At 39.7% G+C, this 23,569-nt stretch overlaps 1 protein-coding gene across 3 annotated transcripts in view; it reads right to left on the bottom strand.

Moving 5' to 3' along the window:
• Positions 1-23,569, bottom strand: part of DYM (dymeclin) — a 392,550-nt gene that overhangs the window by 129,964 nt on the left and 239,017 nt on the right. For all 3 annotated transcript variants that reach the window (XM_018039568.1, XM_018039567.1, XM_018039569.1), the window contains exon 14: positions 575-677. In XM_018039568.1, coding sequence (XP_017895057.1) covers positions 575-677 — 103 coding nt within the window. The remainder of the gene's footprint in view (positions 1-574; positions 678-23,569) is intronic.

Genomic DNA, 23,569 nt, shown 5'->3' on the forward strand with positions numbered 1-23,569 from the left:
AAAAGGCATGACTCGCATTAAAACACGTTAAGGGTTGGGAGGGAAGTGGGTGGGAGGAGGCGTGAAGGCTGCTGTTTCAGACAGCAACTATAGAAAAGGGGCCTACGGGATGCAGCAGCAGAATAAATCTGAAGCAAAAAGCAGCAGATAACAAAACTAAATGTCCAGAAAGACAGGCTATTTTGAAGAATCCAATGGCTTTTCAATTTTAAGTTCTTGTTCTCTGAAATCCAGGTCTATATCTTCCCCTTGAGTTTAGTGAGAAACCTTTGCATACTTCTTATAAAATTCCTCCTTTCGTTTCTCTGTAGTTAGTTTGGGTGGCCTTCCTGACTAAGGTAATAAGATTTCTAATTATTAACAATCATTGATTTAGGTTTGACTTTCTTCAACCACGTGTTAATAACCTTTGAAAAAACTTTTTCCCTTGATTTCAAATGTTTCTTCTTTATTTTCTATTACAGGTTTCTCAGTGGCCAAGAACAATCAGAACTTAGGAAGAGGGGGAATTGTTATTTTTTAATTTAGCAATGAAAGGAAAAATTTTTTATTGACAAGTAAGGTAACTACTTACATAATCTGGTAGAGGAACATCATTGGAACTCAGTGAACCTCTCAAGGACTGTGTGGCTTGTTCCAGAACTTTGTTGTGTTTTTTTGACAGCAAGGAAAACAAGCTGAAAAAACAAACAAAAGTCCAATTATATTAAAAGAACTAAGTGTCTCTTTTCATAGGTTTTATATGGAATTATATAATTACACAGAATGTCAATTATTTCAAAATATACTTGTAAATGATTATTTTTTCATGCCTGTGTGAATAGCAAGATTAACAATACTATTGATATAATAAATGATAAAGTGAAAAGAATGCTTAAATTCTAAGGGCTCTAAAAAATAAAAGTTTGCCAGTTTAAGACTGTATTTCAAGTACAAGAGAAACTTTCAGAAGATTACTATCATGGAAAGAACAGTGGACAGAAATTTAGAAAACCTGGGACATGAACTGACTTTAGGAGTAACTCAGAGTGTATACTCTGTTACAAATCACTTGAGCTTGCTGTATCTCAGTCTTCTCATCTTTCAAATAAGTGTATCAGATTATTTCTCTAGCATAATATAGAGTCCATGATTCTATATTATGGCTTTATATTCTTATTTCTCAAAAAGACTGACTTTCAATATTGTATTATAAGATTTTGCTTCTGGCCATGATGGATTAACTGGTACTGGATAACTTGCCTGTGTAAACAACTAAAAACTGAACAAAATATACGAAATAACTGCTTTCAGATGCTCAACAACATCTGAATGCAGGATTATGATCCCTAAAATAAGAGAGATCCACAGAGTTGTGTTAGTCGCTCAGCTGTGTCTGACTCTTTAGGATCCAATGGACTGCAGCCCACCTGGCTCCTCTGCCTATGGGATTCTCTAGGCAAGAATACTGCAGAGGGTAGCCATTCCGTTATCCAGGGGATCTTACTGACACACGGATTGAACCCAGGTCTCCTGCATTGCAGGTAGTTCTTTACCATCTGAGCCACTAGGGGAGCCTTTTGGGGGCCCATGTGAATCATTACCTAGAAAGTGAGCTTCTAGCCAGAGGAACATTTTAAGACTGTGGCTCAGAAAGCTGGGGCCCAAGCAGTGCACAAGAGTACTGTACTGAGAAGACAGATATGAATCTGGGGCTTCTGTGGCAGCTGGAATTTGCAGAGTAGACTGTTAGACTGCAGGGAACTGCAAGAAGGAGGTTCAAGACCTGCTTCAGTGTCAATTCTTGAGTGTCTGGCTAAATAATATGCTGTGCTGTGCGAAGACAGACCTCACAAGGTATGACAGTAAACCACCATTCAGGAGGCACAAACCGAACAGAGATTTTGGAAATCACAGAAGACTGGAGGTATGCTGAAGTTCCAACCTGTCAGAGTGGATAACACTCAGCTGAATTCTTGGAAAGATGATGTTTTAGGAGTAGTATTCTAACCAAGAGTAAAGATTATTCTAAGATGGATCCTAACAGAACTAAGTGAGCGATTTTCAAGTATTAAGCAAATTTATATTAAATATAAATGGATTAAACCCTCTGGTTAAATGATAAGAGATTGTCAGACTAGGTAAAAAAACTAAACCCCAAAACATGCTATGTATAAGAGCCATACTTGTAAATTTGAAGATACAGATAAGTGAACAGTAAAATGATTCAAAAGAGATATTATTTAATACAAACAATAATCATAAGAAATGTAGAGTGGCTATATTAATATTAGATAAAGTAGGTTTAAGGATAAGATTATTACTAGAGATAAAGAGAGAAATTTTATAGTGATGAATTTACCAAGAAGCTATAACAATCATAAATGTGTATATGCCAAATAACAGAGTTTCAAATAGATATAAGTGTATGATCCTAATATTACATCTACTATATCTAATGAAAAAAGAATTCCTCTTTGGGCTAGACAATGGGTTGAAAATAAAGACAATTCTGATTCCATGTACTTTTCCATATAAGTATGGCATGTAGTATCTTTTTTTTTTTTCACTTTATTTAAATTTTATTTTCTTACTTTACAATACTGTACTGGTTTTGCCATACATTGACATGAATCCACCACAGGTGTACATGAGTTCCCAACACTGAACCCCCCTCCCATCACCCTCTGTAGTATCTTTTCTAAGGCCTGAAACATTACTCTAGTATTTCTTAGCGATATCTTTATAAACAGAATATTGATCTGAATATCAATTTAGGAAAATACCTAATTATTTCTGAAGCTTTAAATGGGATAATTATTGAAAACAAGACTACTAAGTCTTCTTTCCAGATTAAGTATTAACTAACATAAAAATGTTAAAAAATGAAAAAGTTTCTTAACACTTATGGGTAATGCTGGACGTGCACAAAGCAAATGTAACAGGGCCGAGAATATTCTCTAGATTCATATTCAAATACTTCAGGAAAATCTGTGAAATAATCACTGGGTGAATAAGTGTGAAATCATGTAACATTGATCAAGCATATGTTGATGAAGAGAGATTTCTGTGAAATGGAATAGTCCAGTAAAGTTTCATGAAGGGGTTAGACTTTACATAAAGTCTTGAAGAGGAAAAAACATCCATGCAAGAAGAGAGAGAAGGCATTTCCAAACAGAAGGCAAAGCACAGAGGCAAAACAGGGGACAGTGAGAAGAGTGAAGTGGAAATGTGTAAAGAAGTAGGAAGAAGACTCAATCTGTAAGGGTTTTCTGTCGTTTTATTTTTATGGGTCTTCTTTATTTGAGTTTTAGCTTTGCCTTTTTTTTTCTTTTTCCAGGTTAAAAGTAAACATCATGCTTTTCCCCCACATTCACTCCCATGACCCACTGGTAACAAATGTTAGCAGTTTATTGTCTATGATTCCAGAAATGTTATATTCATCAAAGCATGTATAGGAATGAATACTGTATATATACATCCATGCTTCTTAATTCACAAAATAGGTATTGCTCTGTACCTTGCACTTTTCCCACTTAATAGTACAATCTTAGATTTGTTCAATAAAACATATACTGACTTAGTAAACTGATATCCAAGCATATGTATAAACCACATTTTGACTAATCCATTAGAAAAGTATCATTGCAATGTTTACAATTTTTTGTATCATAAACAGCACTGCAGTGAACACTCCTGTACATAATTTTTAGCATACCTGAGATGAGACTGACTACAGGATAAAGTAAAACTGCTGAGTAAAAGAATAACTGAACATATTACTGAACTGCAAGGTGTATGTATATATTCTTAAAAATACAAATTATTTTTCAGGCAATGAAAATTAAGAGATAAAATATGTTGAAATAGTGTATAAAGCATATTCACAAGGAAATGCATAAAAGGGGGAAATTAGTAAGATTCATCTAATTAGTTAGTATGTTGTTATGTTAACTCACTTCAGTCGTGTATGACTCTTTGCAACCCTATGGACTATAGCTTGCCAGCTCCCTCTAACCACGGGATTCTCTAGGCAAGAATATTGGAATGGGTTGCCATTTCCTCCCCAGGGGACTTTCCTGACCCAGGGACCAAACCCATGTCTCTTATGTCTCCTGCATTGGCAGGCGGGCTCTTTACCACTAGTGCCACCTTGGCACCCCTCTGAAATCACAGAGCTATGTACAAAAGCAGGCTTCTGCTCAGGACACTTTTGGCTGCAGAAGCCGATATACACCCAGGCACGCCAGCTCTGCACACGGCTTCAAGGCCACATTCTAAGGCCTTCAAGGCCATTATATTACATAACTAAATATACTGCTGCTGCTGCTGCTAAGTCACTTCAGTTGTGTCTGACTCTGTGCGACCCCACAGACGGCAGCCCACCAGGCTCCCCTGTCCCTGGGATTCTCCAGGCAAGAACACTGGAGTGGGTTGCCATTTCCTTCTCCAATGCATGAAAGTGAAAAGGGAAAGTGAAGTTGTACTACTCAGCGAATTTTCTGAAATAAATGGAGTTTCAGAAATTTTTTGAGATGGAATGGTCTTTGGTGGTTGACTCTAGTATCTGGCATGGCAAGACTCAAAGGGGCATCAACTGGGTGCCTGAACAGAAAGCTAAAGCAGTAAACATACCTGGAAAAAATGAGCTTTCTGGCATTAGTAAGAGGAAAGGGGGCAAGTGGAAGTACAGCAGCGCATTTTATGTTTACACAATAGCAGAACTGTTCATGGGTTCAACAAACCTGGGATTTTCTCAGTCAGTGTTCTAAAAGTGTACCCTTTAGAGAAGGACAAAAGAGGTAACCTATGGTAGCTTTTATCATCAATTGAAGACATTTATGAAATGAGTCCTGGGAATCAAAGCAAAGAGGGTTTGATAATGTTTTCTTCAGAGAAGAAAGGCTAGTTTGTTTATTTTAAAAGAGAATACTAACAATCTGCTTTCCTTGTTAGTAGAAGACAAAACAAGGAAGGGAACTGCAATTCAAACACAAGCTCTTTCAGTTGGACACAAAGGAAAATTTGACTGCTTCGGGCCTGCAGTGTTGCTATAGTTCACCCCAAGAACCTGTAGCTACTGCTCCCAGCTGTTTTTAAGAAGGTCGGTGTAGGAACAGATGATCTGAGGTCACTTCAGTTTTCTATCGCGAATGAGAAACAGAATTCACACTTACTCAGGCTATTATTCTTCTGCCATCTAATAGGTGTTTTTCTCAGTTCTTTTAGCCAGAGCTCTCAAAGTTTTCTTAAATTTTTTTTAAAAATTCTAATTTTGTCTTCCATTTAGCATTTTTAGGGCACAATGACCTAAATTTATATAAGACATGATTTGCAAATTGCTGAGAAAAGTAACTTTTGCTTAAAGCTTTTGCATTCAAAGTACCAGCCCCAGTTAAATGCTACTGAGAGTAAGTATCACACATGATATCTGTACGGAAGGGGTTAATTCTGATTCTGGAAATAAGTGAAACTGACTCCCAAGTGCACTGAAACTCAGAATATAGCTGTCATGATACTTAATTTAAATTAGAAAAAGACTGGATTTTCCTTGTTGTACAAGCATGTTCATTATAAATTTGTTTAATGGTGAAAAACTAAAAGCAATAAAAACTCTGGTCACGAATACAATGGATAAATAAACTGGGATAGTCATATAATAGCACACTATGTAACAATTAAAGGTTATCTAAACGGGATAAATCTCAAAAAAACAATGTTGTTCAATGAGCAAGGACCCTGGTAGAGAATGTGAACAAGGCATTATTATTTATTCAGTGTCTTTAGCATGCAAATCAACATTATATATCTTCTACAGATAAAACTTTTGGAAGTAATAAAACACACATGGAAATGATAAACATGACATTTAGGATAGTAATCATTCTCTGAGAAAGGAAGGAAATGAGATCAGGGAGGAAGAAATGAGAGGTTCAGCACACTCTGTCTCTCAAATATTCTTTCAGTTATACTAGATATATACATACTATATATATATATTTTTTGGTTATACTACATATATACATACAATACACATAATACTTTGGCCACCTGATGCAAAGAACCAATTTATTGGAAAAGACCTTGATGCTGGGAAAGATTGAGGGCAGGAGAAGAGGGCCACGAAGGAAAAGATGGTTGGATAACATCACCAACTCACTAGACATGAGTTTGAGCAAACTCAGGGAGATAGTGAAGGACAGGGAAGCCTGGTGCACTATAGTCCATGAGGTCACAAAGAGTTGGACACAGCTTAGTAACTAGACAACAACAACATATCTAGGGGACTTCTATGTTACTCTGTTTTTTTGGTGTATGTCTGAAATATTACACATTTAAAAAACTAATAAAAAAGAACACACTATCCTGAAGAAAACAGAGTCCCTGCCAACAGTCAGCATTTCATAAAAGAAAGAAGCACATAAACACGCATGATGAGTCCAACCTGGAATGTGCTCCGAAAACCACTGGCTGCTGCCAAGGGCTGTCATTCAGGTGCCCAGTTGGTGGCAGGAGATAAGACAGTTTAAAGACAGACTGTGAAGGGCCACTTATGGCACCTCAAAAGTCCTGGACCTTTCTATATGGAGTGAGAAGCTAATGGAAGCTAATCAGTCTTAGAAAATGAGTAAGGGAGAAAATGTCTACAATATTGGAATCAGAGAACGCCATGGGTCTGAGAGAGTGCTGCGGGAGTAAAGCTGAAGGCTAGGTACGTCTCCCAGAGGAAATCTACCTTGACGGTGCCCTTGAAGGTTAAGGGGTTTGCCTGTGGGGAAACGTAAAGGGGAAGGGAGAGCCATTCTGAAAGGTGCAGAAGCATACAGAAAGGCACAGAGCCATCAGGGAAGTACCCAGAGCTTACGAGGCAAAGCTAGTACAAGTCCACAGAGCGGGGAGCATTAGGCCAAGAGATTAATCCAGCAAGAACAGCAGGACCTGTTTAAAAAAATGCCAAGAGGTTTGCACCGTCAAGTTACTGAGACAGACAGTAACTCAATCATTTACCAAGAACTGACTACATGTCAGGGATGAACAAGTTGTCTGCTGGGGATATAGCTACTAGCAAAAGCCACAAGACCTCGGCCTTGCCCTCTTGGAGGGCACAGTCTGGTCAAGGAGGATATACTTGTACACAAGTGCTCCTGTCACTGGTGATGGAGAGATGCATGGGCAGAAATGGGGACAAAGATGAGGGTGTCTGATCACACCTGAAGTGGGGACAGGAAATAATTTCTGGAGATGATGCCTGCGCTGAATCTTCAGGACCATTCTGAAGATAGCCAAGTAAATCAGGCAATGGGAAAGGTAACGTGGGAAGAGAGAAGAGTATGAGAGGAAGCAGAGAAGTCCGAGCCCTGCAGGTGCAGTGAACAGAGCGGCACACAAGGCTCATAAGGTGCCAAGTATCTGGCGCCCCGCGTCACGGTCAGGGCAGGAACGGGGACAGCTCACAGAGCGCCTCTCGTGTCTTAGTGAGACCTTGGACTTCATCCTGAAAGCCAGAGGTGTTTTCTGACAGCAGGACTACAAAGATAAGTAAAAGAGAAAAATGCAAAGCTGCTGTGTTTGGTGTCCAGGTGGGAGGGGGGCAGGAAGGGATGGGCAGGAGGGGTGCCCGAGCCCCCTCGTTCTTCTCTGTCCTCCGTCTCTCCCTGATGCTCTCTCATCTCGAGGTGGCTGCAGAGGCCCTGTCACAGAACCTGAACAATCCAAACCTGTGCAAGGAGGTACAGGTACATAACAATTACACTTGTTTGAGAAAGATTCTCGGCCCCTAGGCAGGATGGGAACGTTGGACAGGGTGGGCAAGAGAACAGGAATGGAAATAGATAATTTGGCGTAAGTTTTACACTGCTGAAAGTGAGAGGTAAGGAGGGCTTGAATTGGAGCAGGTATGAGCTATTTGGGGGAAAAAAGGAATCCTGGATGACTCTCAGGTCTGGGAAATCTAGTGGCTGGCTGAGAATGTGACTGAATATGCCAGGGATATACGAAGAAGAGCCTAAGAGCCGGGAGAAGACCTGGGAAACAAAAAGCTGTGTCTCGACAACAAGCGCAGCAGCAGACAGACTGACGGAGCAGGCAGACTGACGGAGCAGACAGACTGACGGAGCAGACGACACTGTTCATCATCAGATACCACCTGACGTGTATGCCGTCATTCTCCAGCCTTGTTTTATTTTGAAGGGATGATGAAATTGAGGCGGGGAGTGGGTAAGGCTCATAGCTACTAGTGGTGGAGTCCGGAGTCAAATTCAGGCAGATGGGCTCTCAGAGTGGTGTTCTTAACAGTTCTGCCATGAAATTCAGAGGTGCTCTGGAATACCCAGATGCCCATGGTTAGAAATGTCCAGATTCCAAAAACACCAGGTGCTCAGGAGAGACATTAAGAAATTTAAGGGCTGTTAGCATCAGTTGAAATCACAAAAGTACAGGTGATCACCCAAGGATAACACATTTCTAGTATAAAACAAGGACAGAATTCTGGGTAAAGCCAGTAAAGTGTATTCGACGAAAGCTCGGAGTAGAAGAAGGGGAAGAGAAGACATTCTTTTGGAAGTCAGGAGAACCACCTTAAGGGGGGAGCACTCGCCACTGTTAAAAGGTAAAGAAGGACTGAAAAAAATAAAGTCACCGGATTTGACACAAGGCAAGGAATCAACGGTGATGGTAAAAGAAACTTTTTTCAGTGGGGAGGAGGAGGCAGAAGCTGGCCCCCGGCAGCTGGGAGAGAAGCAGGACGCGGGGAAACAGGTGGTGCTGGGGCGAGGAGAGTGAGCGTATAAGCCTGCGGAGGAGGCAAGGCAGACAGAGGTCAGTGACTAGGAGGGGCGGTGGAGGTCCCTCTTTGACCACCGCAGACATGCCCACAAGAACCTTGCCGCTGCTCACAACATACAGTCACGGCCTCTCCACGCCCCAGTCCTTCCTCTGACACACTCACGAGGAGCGCCACCAGAGACATGAGGCGGACCTCAACTCCACAGATGAGGAAACAGAGCTGGTGGTTCAGCCAAGGTCAAAGCGACACAGAGCAGTGACTACAGAAGTCCTTTATAAACCCTCCGGAGCTATTAAAACGCAAAAAAATACCAAGTTTATTAAAGTTATTTATTAAAGCAGAGTTATAGCTAGAAACTGAGTCTCCCCACGCCTAGCTTCCCGCCGTCTCCGCTGCAGACACGGACTCCTCCTCTGGGCAGCGAACCCCTCCTCCTCTCGGCCCGTCTCAATGCTGCCTCTCCTTCGAGGCACAACTGCACACCCTCTGTGAGAGGCTATGCTCACCCTGCCTCTGAGCCACACTCACTTGATCACTCAGTTCATGACTAAACGTAGTCTCAGGCTGCTGGATAGTTTTCATCAGCTTTATTGAGGAATGATCTCCGTATTATAAAATGGACCAATTTTAAGCAAACAATTCAAAGAGTTTTGAAAAATACAAACATCCATGTGACTCATCACCGTAACCATGATAGAGATGATTCCCTCACCCCAGGAAGTTCCCTTGTGCCCCTCTGAAGTCAAGTCCCTCGTCCAATATGCACCTCCCCAGACCCGACCCCAGGTAACCAGGGGTCTGCTTTCCATCATAACGGTTCTGCCCCGTCTAGACTTCATGCACAGAGACTCACACCGCCTGCACTCTTTCATGTCTGGCTTCTATTCCTCTGCATAACACTCTTCGCACTAACCCACATGTTCTGTGTGTCGGCAGTCTGCTCATTTTGCTGCTGAGGAGTCTCCACTGTATGAATGAATCTCAATTTGGGGACATTTGGGTTGTTTTCAGTTATTATGAATAAAGCGGCTATAAATGCTCTTGTACAAGTTTTTATGTGAACATATGTTTTCATTTCTCTTGAATAAATACTTAGAAGTGGGACTGTGGCATTGTATGCCAATTGTTTTGACTCTATAAGAAACCATCAAACTTTGTTCTACATTTTTGGTAGCAGGGAAGTGGAGGGCAGGGAAGCCTTGATATTTCAGACTTTACATTTAGCTATTTTAGTGGATGTGAAGTAGATGTCACTGTAGTTTCAATTTGCCTTCCCCTAATGAATTTTCTTGGGCTCACGTTTTCTTTGCTGAAGTGTCTATTCATATCTTTGGTCCATTTTTCAAAAAAGTGTTTTGTTCTTCTTGAGTTGTGAGAGTTCTTCATATATTCCAGACACAAGCCCTTTAATATATTTTTCTTTTTTGTCAGTTTTAAAATATTCTCTCCCAGCCTTACTGAGATAATAAATGATATCTGACATTGCGGAAGGCGTGCAGCATGTTGATTTAATACAGACACACTGCCAAATGATGATTACCACAGCTTTAGCTCACATCTCTATCCCATCCCACAACTACCATTTCTTTCTTGTGGTGGGGACATTCAAGATCTACTTTCTGAGCTCCTTTCAAGTATATCAGTTTGGTTCAGTTCAGTTTAGTCACTCAGTCGTGTGATTACCATGCTGTAAATCAGATCTCCAGAACTTAAAACTGGAAGTTTGGGAAGGGAGACTTAGAAGAAAGGGATATTATGACTGATTGGCGTTGTCATATGGCAGAAACCAACACAAAATTATAAAGCAATTTGGGAAGGGAGACTTAGGAAGAAAGGGATATTATGACTGATTCACGTTGTCATATGGAAGAAACCAACACAAAATTGTAAAGCAATTTTCTACCAATTAAAAAAACAAGACCAACTTTGTTGTGGCTGTTCAGTCTCTAAGTCATGTCTGACTCTTCGCGACCCTGTGGACTGCAGCATGCCAGGCTTCCCTGCCATCCACTGTCTCCAGGAGTTTGCTGAGTTTCACGTCTGTTGAGTCAGTGAAGCCGTCTCACCATCTCATCCTCTTGACCAACCTGCTATCAGCTGAACATCAAACTGGTTGTAGCATCATTTTTTAAACATTTGGGTACTGTCATTGAGATAAAATTACAGTCTATTCAGAGGCACCTGTCTCTCTTGACCTGTAAGTTATAAGCATGCAAATATATCCTAAGTACAACACAGAATAGGGTGTGTGATATAAAACTAAAAAAAGAATTTAACATTGATGAAGGTTAAACAGTGACCTTAAATATACTGAGAAAAGAATCTGTATTTCCTTATTTTGAATCTCATTATTGGGTGTTATTTATTTTTGTAAACAACTTCTCCCATTCTGGAGAGAGGTAGGGGAAGTGGAGTCAAGTTTCAGAATTTGATGAAGTCCAATTCCCGAAATTAAAAAAATTACTTGTACTTTTTGTATTATAAATCTTTGCCTAACCCAAGATTCCAAAGATTTTTTCCTATGATTTCTTCCAGAAGTTTTATAATTTTAACTCTTATAATTAGGTCTGTGCTCCGTGTGAACTTTAATATGTATGTACGGCACGCAGTAAGAGTCAAATTTCATTTTGTTGTTATTGGGGCTTGGGGGATATAAATATTTAATTATTCTAGAACCATTTGTTGACAGGACTATCCCTTTCACCCCGTGAATTACCCTGGCAGTCTCGTCAAAATTTCACTGACCATATATGCACAGATGTATTTCTGGATTCTATTCCATTGGTCTACTACATATTGTCTTGGTTACTCTAGCTATAATTTGAGTAAATCCTACAATCAGGGAGTTTGAATCCTCCAACTTAAGTTTTGTCAAGATTGCTTTGGGTATTCTTGGTCCTTTGTACATTCATACATATTTTAGAATCAACTTTGTCAACTTCTACCAAAAAGTATGGTGGGGTTTTGATATGGATCATTTGAGCATATTGGTCAGTTTCAGGATCTTAATACTAAATCTCTGATCCATAAGCATGAGATCACTGTTTATTTTGGTCTTCTTTCTTTCAGCAGTGTTTCAGTTTTCATTGTATAGATCTTGCCTAGATTTTGCTATGTTCATTCTTAAGCTATTTCATATTTTTATGCTACTGTAAATAGCATTGTTCTAAAATCTCAATTTCTGGTTGTTTATCACAAAAATATTAAAGTAAACTTATTGTTTTATACTGTTTTTATCTTATACTTATGCTAAACTCATTTATTAATTCTAGTAGATTTTTTAGATTCATTAGGATTTTTAAACATCTGACCATGTTTTATGGGAATAAATACAGCTTTAGATCTTCTTATCTAACCTGGATTATTAACATTTCTTTTCCTCAAGTCATTGCACTGGCTAGGATCTCTAGCACAATAATCAATAAATATGAAAGCAAACATCCTTACCATTTTCCTGATCCATGGGAAGATGCTTTTAGTCTTTTACCATTAATTATGACTTTAGCTGTGAGGAAATTCCCCTCTATTCCTTGCTAACTGAATTTTCTTATCATCTGCATAGGTGTTGAATTTCACTAAATGCTTTCCTATACCTATTAAGATGACCATACAGTTTAAGTCTACTAATACAGCAGACTGTACTCAATGATCGTGTTATGTTAATGCAACCTTACATTCCTAGGGCAGACCCCACTGGTTATCCTTTTATGTGCTGAGGATAAATAATGACAGTAAGTTGTCGCTTGCTTAAGATGTACTCTATGCCACGTACCTTTTTAATCTTTCACATTTTTAACTAAATTAATATACAACATGCTTAATGAAGAGGGTATTAATGTTCTCATCACAATATACAAGAGGAAACTAGGGCATTAGAGGGGCAAATAACTTGCCAAGGATTATACTGCTTATACGTGGAAGAGACAGAATTTATGCCTCAGTAACCTGACTTAGAAAATCCACATGCAAGAGGAGAAAATGAACCTAAGCTGATAGAGTGAAAGAGAAGAGACACCACAGACATGACACACAAATGCAGACACACAGACACAGAAAGCCACATGGGAGAGGGGAGGGAGGCCGAGGCTATGCTCTGCAGGTGCTGACTCCTCCGTTCAAGTCTCTGAGGTTCCCAACACTCCCTGCATTTCTTCTGTGAGCTATTCTCCATGAAGTATCCTGAACACAAAGTGTTCCCTTTTTCACACTGGAGTCTGGAATGGCTAGCTCCCTTATCTTTAAGTCTTTGCTCAAACGTCATCTCTTCTTTGAGGTCTATCAAACCCACACCTGGCACGCCCTGGTTTCCTCCTACTGCTCCATGTTTTCCCATACTATTCCTCAATTTATAAAATACTATATGCTTTACTTATATGTTTTCACTGTTTCTATCCACTAGAACAGAGGCTGGCCAACTAGAGCTCACAAATCAAATCCAGCCCACTATCTGTTTCTTTTTGTTTGTCTTTTGTTTTTTTGTCCGTGCAGCTTGTGGGATTTTGGTTCTCTGACCAGGTATTGAACCTGGGCCCTTGGCAGTTGAGAGAGCAGAGGCCTAACCACTGGACTACTAGGGAATTTCCTTGACCACCTACTTTTGTAAAGAGAATTTTACTGGCTCACAGTCACATCCATTCATACTATCTATGGCTGTTTTCATGCTACAATGACAGATACAATCTGATGTGCCAAGCCTAAAATATTTACTTAGTCCTTTACAAAAAAAGTTTTCTGATCCGGCACTAGTAGGTAAACTCCACCATGGCCAGGATTTTCACCTGTTTTGCTTAAGATCCCTCGGAGCAAATGCAACCCACTCCAGTATTCTTGCCTGGAAAATTCCATTGAGAGAGGATGTTGGCAGACTACAGTCCATGGGGTCACAGAGAGTTGGACATGACCGAACACACATATTCCCAGTACTTAGAACAATGCCTGGTGCATAGCAGGTATTCAATATTAGTTCACTGAATAAAATACGAAGTAGAAGTTCCCTGAAAAGTACTTTTGCTAAGCTTAAAATTTCACAGTTTATCTGGTTTCTGATTCTTTATAGAAATATCTGGTATTTTTATGGTTAGGCAAGTATCTCCTTTCCATATTTTTACTGCACTAAAAAAAACCCAACAAGCATTCTCTTCCATTTGTCTAGAAGTACAGCTGTCTTAGCACTCTTCAGTTTCTCCTAAGAGTAATCCTCCAGTTTCTCTCCTTGGTATACACACTGAGCTGAAGCCAAAGCCAATAGGATCTGTTGCCAGACTGGATTTGAGGTGAAAGAGAAGAACAAAGGATATGATCTGAGTTTTTAGCAGAAGCAAATGGAAAGGTAGGTGTATCACTGTCTGAGATGGGAGACTGTCCGCTGGGGCGGGTGGGGGGGTAGTTCCAGGGGGACCTTTGGGCATTCCTTTTTAGATCTGCTAAGTTTGTGATGCCTATTCATTATCCAAGTGAAAGTTTCAAGTACACATTTGCAGGATGAGTCTGGCTTCAGGAAAGAGATGCAGGTTAGAGATATGATTCTGAGAACGATAAACATACAATCAAAAATTAAAGCCATGGCAATGGATGAGAAAACTCAGGGACTAGTATACATAGAGAGTGGAAGAGGGACTAGAAAGAGCTGAAACCTAAGCTAGAAGTGAAGGAAGACCAAATGATCTTATATTCTAGAACTCTAGCAAGGTACAGACAGTTCAGTTCAGTCACTCAGTTGTGTCCGACTCTTTGTGACCCCATGAATCGCAGCACGCCAGGCCTCCCTGTTCATCACCCTCTCCCGCAGTTCACTCAGACTCAAGTCCATCGAGTCCGTGATGCCATCCAGCTATCTCATCCTCGGTTGTCCCTTCTCCTCCTGGCCCCAATCCCTCCCAGCATCAGAGTCTTTTCAAATGAGTCAACTCTTCGCATGAGGTGGCCAAAGTACTGGAGTTTCAGCTTTAGCATCATTGCTTCCAAAGAAATCCCAGGGTTGATCTCCTTGCAGTCCAAGGGACTCTCAAGACTCTTCTCTAACACCACAGTTCAAAAGCATCAATTCTTTGGCACTCAGCCTTCTTCATGGTCCAACTCTCACATCCATACATGACCACAGGAAAAACCATAGCCTTGACTAGATGGACCTTTGTTGGAAATGTAATGTCTCTGCTTTTGAATATACTATCTAGGTTGGTCATAACTTTTCTTCCAAGGATTAAGTGTCTTTTAATTTCATGGCTGCAGTCACCATCTGCAGTGATTTTGGAGCCCCCAAAAATAAAGTCTGACACTGTTTCCACTGTTTCCCCATCTAATTCCCATGAAGTGATAGGACCGGATGCCATGATCTTCGTTTTCTCAACGTTGAGCTTTAAGCCAACTTTTTCACTCTCCTCTTTCACTTTCATCAAGAGGCTTTTGAGTTCCTCTTCACTTTGTGCCATAAGGGTGGTGTCATCTGCATATCTGAGGTGATTGATATTTCTCCCGACAGTCTTTATTCCAGCTTGTGTTTCTTCCAGTCCAGCGTTTCTCATGATGTACTCTGCATAGAAGTTAAATAAGCAGGGTGACAATAGACAGCCTTGACGTACTCCTTTTCCTATTTGGAACCAGTCTGTTGTTCCATGTCCAGTTCTAACTGTTGCTTCCTGACCTGCATACAGATTTCTCAAGAGGCAGGTTAGGTGGTCTGGTATTCCCACCTCTTTCACAATTTTCCACAGTTTATTGTAATCCACACAGTCAAAGGCTTTGGCATAGTCAAGAAAGCAGAAAGATGTTTTTCTGGAACTCTCTTGCTTTTTCCATGATCCAGCGGATGTTGGCAATTTGATCTCTGGTTCCTCTACCTTTTCTAAAATCAGCTTGAACATCAGGGAGTTCACAGTTCACATATTGCTGAAGCCTGGCTTGGAGAATTTTGAGCATTACTTTACTAGCATGTGAGATGAGTGCAATTGTGCAGTAGTTTGAGCATTCTTTGGCATTGCCTTTCTTTGGGATTGGAATGAAACTGGACCTTTTCCAGTCCTGTGGCCACTGCTGAGTTTTCCAAATTTGCTGGCATACTGAGTGCAGCCCTTTCACAGCAGCATCTTTTAGGATCTGAAACAGCTCAATTGGAATTCCATCACCTCCACTAGCTTTGTTCGTAGTGATGCTTTCCAAGGCCCACCTGACTTCACTTTCCAAGATGTCTGGCTCTAGATTAGTGATCACACCATCATGATTATCTGGGTCATGAAGATATTTTTTGTACAGTTTTTCCATGTATTCTTGCCACCTCTTCTTAATATCTTCTGCTTCTGTTAGGTCCAGACCATTTCTGTCCTTTATCAAGCCCATCTTTGCATGAAATGTTCCCTTGGTATCTCTAATTTTCTTGAAGAGATCTCTAGTCTTTTCCATTCTGTTCTTTTCCTCTATTTCTTTGCACTGATTGCTGAAGAAGGCTTTCTTATCTCTTCTTGCTATTCTTTGGAACTCTGCATTCAGATGCTTATATCTTTCCTTTTCTCCTTTGCTTTTCGCCTCTCTTCTTTTCACAGCTATTTGTAAGGCCTCCCCAGACAGCCATTTTGCTTTTTTGCATTTCTTTTCCATGGGGATGGTCTTGATCCCTGCCTCCTGTTCAATGTCACGAACCTCATTCCATAGTTCATCAGGCACTCTGTCTATCAGATCTAGGCCCTTAAATCTATTTCTCACTTCCACTGTATAATCATAAGGGATTTGATTTAGGTCATACCTGACTGGTCTAGTGGTTTTCCCTACTTTCTTCAATTTAAGTCTGAATTTGGCAATAAGGAGTTCATGATCTGAGCCACAGTCAGCTCCTGGTCTTGTATTTGTTGACTGTATAGAGCTTCTCCATCTTTGGCTACATAGAATATAATCAATCTGATTTCAGTGTTGACCATCTGGTGATGTCCATGTGTAGAGTCTTCTCTTGTGTTGTTGGAAGAGGGTGGTTGCTATGACCAGTGCATTTTCTTGGCAAAACTCTATTAGTCTTTGCCCTGCTTCAGACAGTACCAGGTATTTAAAGAAGGATGCAGATGAGGCCCAACACAGGTGACTGAAAGTCTGGATTAAAAAGTCAGACTTCCCATGAGCCGCAACTACTGAGCCCACATGCTGGAGCTACTGAAGCCCGTGCACCTACAGCCTGTGCTCTGCAGTGAGAAGTCACTGCAAGTAGAAGCCCGTGTACCACAACTACAGAGCAGCCCCCACTCAGCAAGGAAGACCCAGGGCAACAAAAAATTAATTAATTTTAAAAATGGAAAAAGTCAGACTTTGCGTTCCCTCTCCTTTCCCATTTAGTTCAATAAGTGCCTACCTCCATCCTGGGAAAAGAATGGCGGTGTTCACTCTCCAAGGATGAAGCAGGCAGACTCTGGACTTAGGGATATAAGGCCCAAGTGACAATGGGAGTACTATATTGAAAGTAATTAGGTAAAAACCTAGATGCTGAACACTGAAACCTTCGGCTTCATCCCCCAATCAGCTCAGAAAATGCTATCACGTGTGGTTTATAAACTCAGGAAAATAACTGACAAATTACTTAAGAAAAAATAAAAAGTGGGAAATTTTCCTGGCAGTCCACTGTTTGAGACTCAGCACTTGCACTGTCGTTGGCCTGAGTTCAATACCTTGTTAGGGAACTAAGATCCCACAAGCTGTGCTCAAAATCCTTCAAGCTAGGCTTCAACCATACGTGAAGCGAGAACGTCCAGATGTACAAGCTGGATTTAGAAAAAGCAGAGGAACCAGATATCAAACTGGCAATACCCGCTGGATCCTAGAAATAGTAAGGGAATTCCAGAAAAACATCTACTTCTGCTTCACTGACTATGCTAAAGCCTTTGAACAGTGTGGATCCCAACAAACTGGGGGAACTTCTTAAAGAGATGGGAATACCAAACCATATTACCTGTCTACGGTGAAACCTGTATGCAGGTGAAGAAGCAGCAGTTAGGACAGGTTATGGAACAACAGATTGGTTCCAAATCGGGAAAGGAGTACATCAAGGCTGTATATTGTCACCCTGCTTATTTAACTTATATGCAGAGTACAGCATGAGAAATGCCAGGTTGGATGAAGCACAAGCTGGAATCAAGACTTCAGAAATATGAATAACCTCAGATATGCAGATGACACCACCCTTATGGCAGAAAGTGGAGAGGAACTGAAGAGCCTCTTGATGAAGGTGAAAGAAGAGAGTGAAAAAGTTAGCTTAAAACTCAGCATTCAAAAGACTAAGATCATGGCATCCAGTCCACAGATGGGGATACAATGGAAACAGTGCCAGATTTTATTTTCTTGGGCTCCAAAATCACTGTAGGTGGTGACTGCAACCATGAAATTAAAAGATGCTTGCTCCCTGGAAGAAAAGCTATGACAAACCTAGACACAGTATTAAAAAGCACAGACATTACTTTGCCCACAAAGGTCCATTGAGCCAAAGCTATGGTTTTTCTAGTAGTAATGTATGGATGTAACAAGTTGAACCATAAACAAGGCTGAGTGCTGAAGAATTGATGCTTTTAAACTATGGTGTCGGAGAAGACTCTTGACAGTCCCTTGGACTGCAAGGAGATCAAACCAGTCAATCCTCAAGGAAATCAACCCTGAATATTCAACTGAAGAACTGATGCTGAAGCTGAGGCTCCAATACTTTGTCCAGCTGACTCAAAGAGCTTACTCACTGGAAAAGACCCTGATACTGGGAAAGATTGAAGGTAGGAGGAGAAGGGGCTGACACAGGATGAGATGGTTGATGGCATCACAGACTCAATGGACAGGAGTTTGAGCAAGCTCTGGGAGATGGTGAACAACAGGGAAGCCTGGCGTGCTCCAGTCTATGGGGTCACAAAGAGTCAGACACCACTGAGCAACTGAATAACAACAACAAGCTGTACAGTATAGCCAAAAAAAAAAAAAAAAGACAAAAAAAACGAGAAGTGAAAGACAGAAGAACCTGGAGATACTGACACTTGGAGATTCTCCAGAAACCTAGCTCAGCTGAAGGACTCTGAAATGAAGTCACCAGCCATCAAAGCCCAACACACAGAACTTCCAATATGTTCTTTAGTGGCTCATTTTTAAATATCAACTCTGCCACGATAACCAGAAAAAGTCAAAAAGAAAAAAAGAACCTGGATGAAACAGAAAAGGCAGGGACAAGATGAAAATCCCCAAATGATTACAATTACTAAGCTAAAGGAAGAGATCTATTGCAGCCATGAAACAAGAAGGAAGTCATATAAAAAGGAATATCAGAGAACAAAAAAGAGCTCTTGGAAAATGTAAATATAACAGTAGACATGAAAAAAAAAACAACAGAAGAGTTGAAAAATAAATTTGAAGAACTTTCCCAGGAAGTGGAACAGAAAAGACAGAGATGGTAAATAGTGGAAAAATGGCAGAGATCTGGTCCACAAAGTTTAACATAGGATGTTCTAAAAGAGCAGAGAAAATGGAAAGTAGGAAATTACTAAATAATTATTCCAAGGAAAGTTCTCAAAACTGAGAAACATGAATTTCCAAACTGAAAGAGCTCATCATGAATCCAGAAAACAGGTAAAAAGGAAGCAAAATAGCATATGACTGGAATTTTAAAACACTAAAGACAAAAAAGTTCATAAAAACTGAGAGAGAGAAAGGGAGAGAGGACCATGTACAAACTGCCAAGAATTAGTAGGGCATTAGACGTCTTAACAACTACAAAGCAATGAGCCATGCCTCCTACGTGCAGAGTAAAAATGACACCAAACATAGAATTTAAACCCTGCCAAAATTTTATTCTAAAGATTAAAGACATTTTTCTAAGGAAGTAATTATTACCATATTATACTATATGGATCATCCATGAAAAAATATCTGGTTATAATCATGCAAAGACTGACTACTGATGCAGTGTGAAATGACTGCTGACCTGTACTGTGAGCGTGGGGCAGAGGACCTTGGAGGTTGTGCGTGTAGATGAACCTATCTGTAGGGAGTGGAAGATGGTAACTATTGCTTTTGAAATATTGGTCTGTTCACACAATGTTTTTCTTCCTCATTCCGCTTTTCTGCTTCTCGTGAAAAATCGTTCCATCTATCCAGAGAAAGTTGAGCAGAGCAATGATTGCCAAAGACAAGATTCAGTTGCCTTTGCCAAAGATAGTCAGACCAAGTCAGAGGTTGGGGAAAGGCTGAGGAAGAAGTGGTTCTAATAAATATGGAGAAAATCTGAGCATTAAACACCTATGAGTGGTTAAAGCCCCAAAGTCTTTCAAGACTAGAACAAATTCATTTCATAAAATGTGTCCCTTTGTATTGATACTTGCAAAATATAATAGAAATGGCATTTTAAGAAAGGACCTTGGCAGGCAGGCTTTTCCTCTTTATCAAACTATGTACTCCTACTTATTTAATATACTGCTTTATGCTATTAAATTGCCATGCACCTACACACATATGTAAAATACATACATGTATTGTAAATATGGTTTTTCTCCCAAATGCTAAGTTCATGTACAGCTTTGATTGAAGATCTTTTTACAGTGCTTTGCATAAAACAGGGTCCAAATATGCTTGCCACTAATAATGTCTTTCTATTTCTCTTCTATCGTTCTTACTCTTGTAAAAGAAACTGCAAAGACATCCATAATCCTGCCTTACAAAATTGGAAACAAGAGGTCTTTGTTTATTTTTAGAACACAAAAATCTTATTTTTATGGACCTAAAATTAAGATGAAGAAAACAACTAACTACACAATTATGTTTGCTAAAACACTGACATTTACAAAAAGAAGCAAGGTTAGAGCAAACTGCCCACTCATTCACACATACACGACTTAATAACCATAAGCATTATTTTAGGTATAGAGTAACTTGTTTAAAATTCATTTTCATCCTGGACAAGTGCTAAAATGGCATTGATTTTTATGGTACAGAAGGGAGAATACAGGAACTTCCCTGATGGTCCAGTGGTTAAGATGGGGGTTAAGATGCAGGGGGTGGGGGTGGGAGGGAATGGGGGGGGCTCGGTTCAATCCCTGGTTGGGGAACTAGAGCCTGCATGCCATAACTAGGAACTGGCTCAAACCAAAAAAGAAGGTAGAATACAAAATAAGAAACCTCAGTATCACCCGCTTGCTGACTTGTCCAGTAAGGCTTGTTAAAATGCAAATGTTTAGTGGACTAGCAGAACAGAGCACAACGCAGGGGAAGAAGTGTTGGTCCACACTGAAATGCCATCAAGTCTATACTGCTCCCTGGTTCAACACTCGAAGGAAAATGCAGTAACTCATTTGCTAATACTCTGAAGTGAAAGCAAAAGATACAAGACACTCATTTATAAAAATCTATAAAGCAAGGGCACATCCTGAATTGCAACTAGAGAATCCGATCTCTTTGCCATAAAAACACACTAGGTATCTTGGAAAGAACTTGAAATTATGGTTACAATGTCCAGTATAATTGGCACTGTGTGTATGTCAGGCAACACAACCAAGTATTCAACTAAACAATACTTCTTTCAAAAAATGCTTGACACTCAGGAACTGAATTTTCCTGATTACAGAGACAACACAGGGAGGAAACAGAAAGAAAATGGAGAGATAACTAATAACTTTTAAAATAATGTTACATGAGTTATTATAAGTAAAAATATTTTTTAAATAATGGATAAAATACATGACCTGATAACTGTAGTTTAAAAAAAAGGCATGAAATAAGAGAACCTATCATTAGCTTAAAAACAAATTTTATTTTTCACGAAGACAAGCATGCAAAACCTCTTTTATGTTTTTAACCTTTAAAGTAATTCAATGGAAGACATATAATAAGTGGACATAACGCAGAAGCGTTGTTTTCTTAAGCAGATTTTTCCTGTTTTGACTAAATTTGGTCAGAAATGCTTATGAGTAAGAATGATCTAACTAAATTTAAAAATGGTAATTTGATTTATCTGAAAAGAAAAACTTTATCCCTAGTCTTCACTTACTTGTTTATATTTCTTTCACAGATAACATACTTAAAAATGTGTATCCTTATATAAACCCAAGCACAATGCAAGACACAAGGTATTTTGTAATTGGTATGTATTAGGTTGGAGAAAAAGTAATTGAGGTTTTACACTCTTGAATTTTGCCATTTGATACTGGAATACATTCTGAAATAAATATGGTTATATTATACATCATTTTAACGTGCATTTCTTGCTTTATGTTTTTTTGCTAATGACTCATTACTTGCTTTTTATTTTATATTAATTTTAGACTATAGAAATGATGTTAGACAAAAAGCAAATTCAGGTGGTTTTTAAAATTTGAGTTCAAAATGGGTCATAAAGCAGTGGAGACAACTCACAACATCAACAACATCTTTGGCCCAGGAACTATTATGAATGTATAGTGCAGTGATGGCTCAAAAAGTTTTTGCAAAGGAGACAAGAGCCTTGAAGACGAGGAGAGCAGTGGCCAGCCGTCAGAAGTGACAACGACCAACTGAGAGCAGTCCTCGAAGCTGATCCTCTTACAAACTACACAAGTTGCCAAAGGACTCTACGTTGACCGTTCTATGGTCCTATGGCATTTGAAGCAAATTGGAAAGCTGAAAAAGCTTGGTAAGTAGATGCCTCATGAGCTGACTGCAAATCAAAAAAATTGTCATTTTGAAGAGTTATCTTCTCTTATTCTATGCAACAACAATGAACCATTTCTTGATCAGGTTGTGACGTGGGATGAAATGTGGATTTTATATGACAACCGGCAATGACCAGTTCAGCTGGACCGAGAAGCAGCTTCAAAGTACTTTCCAAAGCCAAACTTGCACCTAAAAGGTTATGGTCACTGTTTCGTGGCCTACTGCCCATCTGATCCACTACAGCTTTCTGAATCCTGGTGAAACCAGTACATCTGAGAAGATGCTCAGCAAATCAATGAGATGCATTGAAAACTGCATCCTGCAGCCGGCACTGGTCAACAGAAAGGGCCCAACTCTTCTCCATGACAGCGCCTGACCATACATCGCACAACCAACCTTTCAAAAGTTGAATGAACTGGGCTACAAAGTTTCGCCTCACCCGCCATATTCACCCAACCTCTCCACAACCAACTACTACTTCTGCAAGCATCTCAACAACTTTTTGCGGGGAAAATGCTTCCACAACCAGCAGGAGGCAGAAAACGCTTTCCAAGAGTTTGTCCAATCCTGAAGCACAGATTTTTATGCTACAGGAATAAACAAACTATTTCTTGTTGGCAAAAATGTGTTGATTGTAACGGTTACTATTTTGAATAATAAAGATATGTTTGAACCTAGTTATAATTTTTTAAAATTCAAGGTCCGAAACCAGTTACTTTTGTACCACCCTAATAATTCTAAAGATATCAAGTCTTATTAGAAGTTCTGTGGTATTTTCTCTTCTCTGTTAAAAAATACAAAAATATTCTACAAAGAATAGAAATGCATCTTCTGACTTGACACAAATCAGACTGTCTTTCTCTGCCACCCTTTCTTAGTCCCTTGAAAAACTGCACACTCAGCAGATCCACTTAAAAATAAAAATTTTGTAGCACAATGTCACTAATTTATGGCAACAATTAGGACTGAAATGATAGCTAATGAGAACATTCACTTGAAAAGAGAGATTATCTCATAGTGAACACAAGAGGAGCCAGGATGAACAGTTTATAAGTTATTATCACAAATCGTAAGGCACTTCCTAAGTGTAAAGAAATTTCCTCTCAGGGGAAACCAACCAAATAAAGTATGTTTACTCTATGTCAGATTTTACAAAGATAGGCAAAGGAAACATGACAC

The sequence above is a fragment of the Capra hircus genome, chromosome 24 (genome assembly GCF_001704415.2).
Source record: "Capra hircus breed San Clemente chromosome 24, ASM170441v1, whole genome shotgun sequence".
NCBI lineage: Eukaryota > Metazoa > Chordata > Mammalia > Artiodactyla > Bovidae > Capra > Capra hircus.